Source organism: Scophthalmus maximus, chromosome 21 (assembly GCF_022379125.1).
Source record: "Scophthalmus maximus strain ysfricsl-2021 chromosome 21, ASM2237912v1, whole genome shotgun sequence".
NCBI classification, from domain to species: domain Eukaryota; kingdom Metazoa; phylum Chordata; class Actinopteri; order Pleuronectiformes; family Scophthalmidae; genus Scophthalmus; species Scophthalmus maximus.
The window spans coordinates 12,851,894-12,861,128 of NC_061535.1; the positions used below are offsets into that span (position 1 = coordinate 12,851,894).

General features: G+C 46.3%; 1 protein-coding gene across 2 annotated transcripts in view; it reads left to right on the plus strand.

The window, feature by feature from the left end:
* Window positions 1-9,235, plus strand: part of cnksr2a (connector enhancer of kinase suppressor of Ras 2a) — a 35,424-nt gene that overhangs the window by 22,647 nt on the left and 3,542 nt on the right. For both annotated transcript variants that reach the window (XM_035619555.2, XM_047329912.1), the window contains 10 exons: window positions 1,566-1,617; window positions 3,777-3,952; window positions 4,071-4,144; window positions 4,270-4,341; window positions 5,239-5,306; window positions 5,547-5,644; window positions 6,190-6,408; window positions 6,558-6,699; window positions 7,128-7,355; window positions 7,993-8,180. In XM_035619555.2, the coding sequence (XP_035475448.2) occupies window positions 1,566-1,617; window positions 3,777-3,952; window positions 4,071-4,144; window positions 4,270-4,341; window positions 5,239-5,306; window positions 5,547-5,644; window positions 6,190-6,408; window positions 6,558-6,699; window positions 7,128-7,355; window positions 7,993-8,180 (1,317 nt within the window). The remainder of the gene's footprint in view (window positions 1-1,565; window positions 1,618-3,776; window positions 3,953-4,070; window positions 4,145-4,269; window positions 4,342-5,238; window positions 5,307-5,546; window positions 5,645-6,189; window positions 6,409-6,557; window positions 6,700-7,127; window positions 7,356-7,992; window positions 8,181-9,235) is intronic.

The following is a 9,235-nucleotide window of genomic DNA, read 5'->3' on the forward strand; positions in this document are numbered from 1 at the left end:
ATCTCTGTATGGCTGAGCAAGTGTGACATCAGAGTTCGTGTCCGTTGACCCGTCTGACCCGTCGGGAGAGGTCACGTCAGGCAGAGATGCTGAACGTTTTCCTTCTTCTCAGAGTCATAACTGTCCGATTTAAACTCACAGACACGTGGCTGTAGATTCAGTTTGACTTCATACTCGGTGCTTTCCGAGCGTGTGATGATCTCCGACGTCGACTGCGATTAAATGTCTATAAATCTGCTGAGAAATCATAGACTGATAAGGCTTGATGGTGTCACACTGGCCCCCGCGTTTTCCTCTTCCTCGTATTTTTTGGTAAAAGATTTAGCTGTTAATTACTCAGATGTCTCCGCATAATTGGGTATGATGTCGTCATTTAGTGTTTGCTTTTTCAGTTTCAAAGAAATACATGGGAAATGATGTGGTAAGTAAATTAAAATTTGGAAATTAAAAAAGATGTCAACATCCTGCGGAGTTTCTCAGAAAGACCAACAAGAGTTCATTATTCTTTTATTTATTTTACAGTTTTACAGGATGTAGAGTTTTTTGTTTTTTTTAATTTCTCTATCATCCCCGGTTCAGAAAACAGGAAACTGAGGAATTTCCACTGCAGCTGAAAAACACAGGTCAACATAGACGTCAGTTATATGAATATTTTACTTATCTATAATGTACGACAGCTCAAAATCCTTAAAGAATCCAAATGAATGAAACTTCCTGGGGAACTCTGATGGTGCTCGATGCCAGTTTGTGGATTACTTTTCACTTACCAACCAAATAATTGATCGGCTCTCTCTTGAAAACTCTTATGTAACAAGCAGGTACTCCATTATAATTAATACTAAATCACAGTTCTGGAAGTATCCGCTTGGACTTCACAATGAAATCCCCTGTAATGCTTCAGAAATGAGTAGGGAGGGTTTCCAAGAAACTAGTTTGACAATACGGCCTTTTCACCAAGACGCTTCCAAATCGGCACTTAGAATTAACATGTTTTTATGTTTTTATGAATCACAAAGTGAGCCAGTGATAACTGCATGGACTTCAGTGGTGACTCCGGAGACGGGATGTGCTACAAGTAAAGAATCTGACATACGTTTCATGTTGCCGAAATGTAAACAAATATAGAAAGGGCTGGCGTCCAGTCGGGGGTTTCGCGGTTGTCCTTCGCCAGGGACGTTTTTCTTCACAATCCCGTGAACTGTAATATTGTTTTTCTCACCTCTCGTCCGTCACCTGGACGCGGCGTCGGGCCACTTCTCCCTTCCTGTCCGCTCGGTTCTATGTTCAGAGGTGCGAGGGCGGACGGAGTCCTCCGCGAGGTCGACTCGCCCGACCCCCTCGTCGGCACGCGAGAGATAACGAGAGAGAGATAACGAGAGAGAGAGAGAGAGAGAGAGAGACTTTTCCCCTTTGTGCCCGCGTCTCTTCTGCCTTCGCGCCCTGAGATCTGTCGTCTCTTATATCCCAGGATCCTTTGCAGCAGACAAAAGGCCACTGATTCATCCTGACAACTTCTCCCTCTCCCTCTTCTTCCTCCTCTTCCTCTTCTTCCCATCCTCTCTCAGACATACCAGCAGTCGTCCTCGCTGCAGACAAAGAACAGGAAGAAGAATAAAGGTGAGCGGGCGAAGCCACGTGTATCGGTTCAGCGTGAGCAGGGATTCCTGCCGCCGCCGCCGCCGCCGCTCGCCAGATGCTCGCCAGCTGTGGTCATTCACTGCTCCGCTCGCTCGGGGGAGTGGAACTAATGGACGCCGTGTGAGAGTATAGAGAGCCGGCAGCTGCTTCCTGGAAACCACTAATGCGAACAAAAGTCGTATTATTACGAGAATAAAGTTGTGATCTAATTGGAAAAAAAGTCATAATATTGTGAGAAAAAGAAAATGAAAGTTATGAGCCATTTCCTCCTCCCCGATGAAGCAACTTCCAATATTCCGTATTTCGTTATTTGTGAAATCTCTACCAGAGTACCACTTGACAAGATGCTTCACATACCTCATCTGAATGCATTGTTATATTACAACTTTTTTCTTGTAATATTACAACTTTGAATTTATAATGTTTATATATTTTTTTCTCGTAATATCACGACTTCACTCTCAAAATCTCCGATTTAGTTTTTCCCATTTAGTGCCCTTAACATTCCTAGATGTTGACTTCAGATGATGTTGATTTCCATGCAAGACATTTTCAATTTGAGTAAATAATATTCGCTCATCTTAAACAGTACTTGTGGAAATCTCTGCTTGCATGTTCGTTAACCGGCCGTAAACTTCTCACAACAAACTGGAAATATTGACCCAATTCTTACAATTTTCCTCCATTATTTTAAAATCAAATATCACATTCCTTCCTCTTAACTTACATATGTTTTCTCCAAGGAAATTATAGGAAAAAATTATTAAACCAGGAAAATAATGCGTTGTTAACGCGCTATTTTTTCTAAACTTTCTGTTTTCCGAGCGACATGTTTTCTTACACCCACCTGCTTTTTTTCACTACATCAGAATTCTGCAATAGAGTGAATATTTGCTTATTGTCAATATTAATGATAAGGTTGACCGGTAAAATGTCACCGAGTCATTTGTCTTGTTGAATACCACAAAATCTTAGTGGACAAGTTCTGCTTCAAAAGGCTAATTGGTTAATTGACTTACCAGTTCGTCACCGATCAGTGTCACACATTAATGTGCTAATCTGTGCATGTTGTGCATTTAAAGAATGTTTGCGGCGATCACAGCTTTTTTTTTTCGATTCGTTATCCGCTTCGAGCTCGAGGACAAAAACATTCTTTTTCCCCCTCACATGAATTTGCATTTTTGAACACATCACCGCTCATTTCCCAGACTGGACTGTGTACCTCGCTGCGCACTGTACGTTCAGTCCAGATGATGAATCCCGTGACTCAGCATTTCTATGGGACGTCGTCGCAGAGACATGACACTTGTTCTGGTCAAATTGTTTTTTTTGTGCAGCATTAAAAGTCCTGTGACTACTTTTGCTAATTTGTCCTTGACCTTTTCCGCTCGCTCCGCCATCTGCCACCGTGAGAAAACTCTGCAGCTCCATCTGCACGCCGGCGTCTGTTTGCCGCGAGTGAACCGAGCTCGTTTTTTTTTAACAAATGAGCCCGATAACCGAGTTTTATCGACGTGCCTCGAATCAAACAGCTAATGAAGTGTTGGTTTCTCCCTTTTCTCCCCACTGGGACCAACTGTAATTTCCAAAACAAGTCGAGCCCAAGGAGAGAGACAAGCTCAACATGGGGAGGATGTCGGTTCATAGAATTATCTCTACTTGCAGACACGTCTATATCTGAGTATATGAGTTATTAATCGTCTCCAGAGTCCGCGTGTTTGAGCCTTTTCGATTCTTCGCCTTCCCCCTCCACGCGGTGGCGAGAGCTGGGCCACGGCACAGTAAAAGTTTCCCCGCTGGCCCCTCGGCGGGAAGCCGACGACGCCTCGGTGCGACGCCTCGCTGACGAGGAGTCTGCTGAGGGAAGGAAAGTGCTGCAGGGGCTTTCATGCCGGAAGGAAAATGCAGCTTTTATTCAACACCTCTCGACCCTGCTGCAGTGCTGCAGCGTTCTGTCACGTCCGCAGACTCTCTGGCAAGAATTACTGGAACTTTTATGAAGTCACACCACGACAAAAGTCCTTAAAATGAGGAGTTACCATAGCAACCCTGGTTCTGTGCCGCTCCTCTCTTCTTTTTTTTTCCTCTTCGATTTACACGATTGAATATGACTGATTCATATTTCTCCGCCACTCCAGGACGAGCGTTGGCCTCGCTGAGTCGCCGGAGAGTTTCCTGCAAGGCGCTGGGCCGGGGCGACTGCGAGGGCTGGCTGTGGAGGAAGAGAGACGCAAAGGGCTACTTCTCTCAGAAGTGGAAGAAGTACTGGTTCGTGCTGAAGGACAACTGCCTGTACTGGTACATCAACGAGGAGGTGAGTCTCGGGGCCCCTCCGGGGGGATTGGATCTCACTTTTTTCCTCGCGGGCGCCCTTCCCCCCCCCCCCCCCCCCTTTTGGCTTCCTCACGTGAATCTGCTCTCGCTCCGTTCAGGACGAGAAGGCCGAGGGCTTCGTCAGCCTCCCCGAGTTCAAGATCGACCGGGCCAATGAATGTCGCAAGAAGTAGTAAGTGCATGATGGAAAAAGACACGGCCGCATATTTATGCTGCGTTCACAGCTTGTGTTTTCCTGCAAAAAAACCCCCATAACTCCCCCCCCCCATCCCCCTGCTCTCCCTCGTGTTTCTCTAGTGCCTTCAAAGCGTGTCACCCCAAGGTCAAGAGCTTCTACTTCGCAGCAGATGGAGTGGATGACATGAACAGGTGAAGCAGCTTGCGCTGAGAACGCGGGTCGGGGGTCGCGCGGGAGGGCAAACTCCCTTCCTGTTTACCGTTCTGCAAAACATCCGATAATAAACATGTTTTTTTATTTTTATTTTGTATTATTTGATACGAAAAAAATAGGGCCTGTTTTTATTTGAGTTTCGCAAAACATAATTTGCGAGATGCGCTTCCGCAGGGGGTACAATACACTATGTACCTTCACGTGTTAGTTTCTAAATAGAAACAAGTGAAATTGACTATTTTAGTTGATTGAATCTGCGTCTTATAATAAATTTCATAGAAAAATAATAAATACATTAAGGCTGATCTGCCATCTTATCCATAAATCCCCCAAAAAATCCTGAAATCAGTTGCATGTTAATGAAAGAAATACATTTTTAAGACAAAGAAAACGTTTTATATTCGAGATAAAATACATATACATGCTCGCATGAAATACACAATGTTAAAGGCAACAAAATGTACTTTAAATTAAAGTACATATTTTGCAGAATGGTCTCTGTCCGCGTTGTATTAGTGGATTATTATGAATTTATTTACATGTAAGCAGTAGTTGCATGGTGTAGTTGGTCAAGGTGGAGCTACTTTACTACATCAGATTCTGCTTGGCTAGTGTCAGCTTTAATAAGCCATCGTATTTCTATACAATACTTTCTATGAAATGTAGTGGAGCAGAGGTATAAAGCAGCATAGGATTGTAGTGTATACGGATGACTATTATCCCAAATGTTGAACTATTCCTTTAAAAAGTTAGACGTAACTGGGATTTATCATAACTGACTCACAGATCCTGTTTCACTCAATATATCACATGTCATTTATGAATTCATTAGTATGGTCTGAGTTTGATCTGTCGTTGCTCCGTCCTCCTGTTAGATGGCTGAGTCGCCTCAACATGGCCGCCGTGGGCTACGCCGAGCGTGAGAGGCTGCGCCAGGAGCAGGGTGAGGGTTCACTCGGCGTCTTTAACCTCCCAACATATATCCTTACTGTAATTCTACTGGATTCACTGTGTGGCCTATTTATTCTCTACTTATCTATTTAGGACACTTTGAATACTACTCCTGAAGGGATTTCTAGATACGTAGATGGAGATCGTGTTTTTCTCTGACAGTGTGTGTGTGTGTGTGTGTGTGTGTGTGTGTGTGTGGGGTTTTTTTTCTTTGTTGTTTTTTTCCCTGCAGATTACTGGAGTGAGAGCGAACATGAGGAGGACACCACCTCCAGCCCCAAACAGGACAGTCCCCCGCCTCCATACGATACCTACCCACGGCCTCCATCGGTGAGTCACACACACACACACACACACACACACACACACACACGACTGTGTTACACGTTACTCATATACAGCACGTATACTGTACTTGAAGGCAAACAATCCTGCTCAGTGCTCCTTCACGGTCCATTTCGTCAGCTCAGGTTATTGCCATTTAAGTCCCCGGGGGGTCGTCAGGGCCACATTCGGTATAAGTGTCGCTATAATTGGTGCCGGAACTGGTTGTTCCACATTGAGTGTCTTTATCTTGGGACTTTTTCTCTCTTCTTTTCCTTTTTTCAGGAAAAAAATGAGAAGCTCAAACAATAACAGATATGACAGCGAACACTTGAGTTCTATGAATCGGGGTCACCAGACACAAAGATTTTAAGATAATGATTTTCAAAAGATTGTGGTAATTTGAGTGTTTGTTTCTTTCCTTTGTGTTTCTGACGCATGTTCTCTCAATCATCACCCTGCCTCCTCGCCAGCAATCGCTCGCACCAGATTACATCCTTCTTTGAATCGTATCATTTCGATTTGATTGACGTCTTCGCTCTCTCCGTCAGATGAGTGCCTACCTGGAGGGCCGCACCACTCGGCTGTCCTCCACGGAGACGTCCCGCTCCCGCTCCTCCCAGGAGGACTTCCTGTGCGGCGAGCCACCGGCGGCGGCCGCCGAGCCGCAGTACCACCCGGGTCCGCTGGGGGGCGGCACCACGCACAGTGGCAGAAAGCCGGGCGGCAGCAACAGCAGCGATGTGCAGTACCGATGTGATCCTGTGGAGGTTAATAACTTATTAAATATTCTTAATAATGCTCGACCATTTCAGACAAACTTATTGGTTCCTCTATCCCCCTGACTTTCGTAAAAAAGACCAACTGTTCTGATCGAATTTTATATTTATTTACCAGTCTCCGTTATTTCTTCCCGCAGTACCGTTCCAGTCCCGCAGGGGGCAGCAGTGAGACGGGGTCGCCCGGCCGCTCTTCGTCGTCCCAGCGACGTTCCTGGCAGGACCTGATCGAGACGCCGCTGACCGAGGCCGGACTGCACTATTTACAAACTGGACCACTAGGTAAACAATATACCAAATATCTGATTATTATAAAAAAATATACTCAATAATAACCCAAACTCTGAATTGTTAAGTTGGATATTCGCTGCACTGCTATTATCGTCCATGTGGATTGTTGCTCTCTCTCCAATTTTTGGGGACCGTCACTCACTGAAGAATTTAATTGGCGTAAAATGTGATCAAATATTTATAGTATAATAATAAAGTTTGAAAAAAAATTCAATTTTATATATCAGTTTACCGTTGGATTGATAGATTGGTTTCTATATTTTAATATAAAACTCCTTGTCCCTGGCATCATGTCTAATGTGAATGTGTTGGATACAGGATATGTGCAGTACTTTTTTTCATACATGTACTTTATGTATAAGTGATTCTCTGATATCTCTTTTATCCATTCGGTGTCTTGTGTTTTCTCTATGCCACAGAGGACGCCGTCTTCGCTGAGCCCGGCCCGGGAGGCGGGGGGGCGATGACGGCCGGAGCCGTCTACACTCTTCCCGCGCAGAGGAATGTCCCGTTGCCCATGGCGATGCAGAGGCTGATTCCTATGGCAACCCAGGGAGGGAAACCCCGCAGCTTCACGCTGCCCAGAGACAGCAACCTCCACACGCTCCTCACGCCCTCCGCGAAGGAAGAGCAGCAAACGCACAACGGTGAGTCGGCTCGGGAACATGTCCGGTACATGTGGCGAGCAAACAAAACAAGAGAGAAGGGAGAGCGCACGCAGATAATACAGCTCGCGATGTGTGGTGCGTGGGCCGATGGACGTCAGGTGAGAGCTGAGAGCAGAACTGTGTCTCGCTCCGAACGACGGACGGCCACCAGAGACGGAAAATAAAGAGGGTATATGAAGACTCGTTGACGTCAGTAAATGTTCCAGAAATAAAAAAAAAACGCTCAGAGGCAGACACATTTATATTCAAACCATCTTCACAATCAAGTAGGGTTACACACACACACACACACACACACACACTCCTGCAGTCGTACGCTCGTCTAATGAGGCTAGCGGTTGCCAAGGTGAAGGAAGGTGCAGGAAGGTAGAGTGTTATGTAGCCGGGTTGGGGAATATAAAAAGTTCAACAAAGATATGAACCATGATTTATAACAACCGTGTGAAGGAGACGAGGAGAGGAAGGGGGAGGGCGACGTCCCCGACCGAACAGTCGTCAGTATCATCATTTGTAATTTCTCTGTCGAGTCTGTGTGCTGCTGCTGTCGCCCCCCAGTGGCTGCTCTGAGTCTTACAACTTCCTGGCTCTAACGCGTGGCTCTCTCTCCGCGTCGAAGGGGGCAGTGAAGGTGCGTCCCTGGGCGACCTGTTCCGGGCGTGCGAGCAGGGCGGCGTGTGCCCCCTGGGCCGCGCGTCGGACGCCAAGGACCAGGCCGAGTTCAGGCAGTCGTTCCTCCGACGGGCCGCCGACCCTCAGCTCAACGACCGCCTGCACCGCCTCCGCATCCTCACCTCCACGCTGAAGGTGGGTGCTCTCGCTCTCACCGCTACCACGCGAATACACGCACACCACGACGCGCACCACGACACAAACGACTCCGGAAGGAAAGATAAACAAACACGATTTGGGTTTTTATCTTGAAGTTATGATCCTTAAGATTTCCTTAAAGCAAGAGGAAGCCTCTGGAGGAACTTCTTTGTCTGGAATTAACAAAGAAGAGCAACTGGGTTTTTTTTTTTATTTCTTTTACAGTGTTTTGACAAAGAGGCCGGTCAAAAATATTTGCGAGCACAATCTGGTTTGTGCAAATCTTTCGCCATACCATTCCCCCCCCCGTCCAATATTTAAAGCTTGTCCTCTGTCAGGGAAACAAATTAGTTTTGCAGACGTATTTTTTGATTGATGAACCGTTTGTGTTTGAATGTGTGTTTCCTGTTTTGTTTTTTCCCTTTTTCTTTTTCATTTGAACACTTCGCTGTGTGGACGCAAAAGCAACAGCTAATGCTACGCTGTCGAAATTTAGCTCGGATTTCACGGAAATCTTAAAGAATTATAACTTTAAGATGCAAATGCAACATCTCCTCCTATTTCTCGTCCTTTAATCTCCTTCAGTTTTTCAAGAGTTTAATTTGTAGGCTGGCAGATTGTGATGCATCCCACTTTATGGAGCTCGGTCTTGATTCACTGCTCATTTCTGACCACGATGCACACACACACACACACACACACACACACACACACACACACACACGCACACGCGCGCGCGCGCTCGCCGGAGAGTCTCTCTGTTTTGTTAGTTTCAGTGGCGTCATCTGTCTTGGTCTGTCTCCTCGGTTTTGTCGTGAGTCTCTTTTCCGGCCATCTGCGGCTTGGTGCTTCGCACGGGCGGCGGTCATGTTCCCGGGCCGGGCGCCTGCCAACGGCTCGTTGTTTGTTTTTGTTGTTCTTTTTTTGTTGTTGTTGTTTTTTCTGGCCGTGGAGTCTGTATCTCTGTTGCCCACCTCCGTGCACGAGGGCGGGGCGGCGGCTTGGCGAGGGGGCGTCGGGGCGGGGAGGGGCTTGTGGGTGGAGCTACAGTC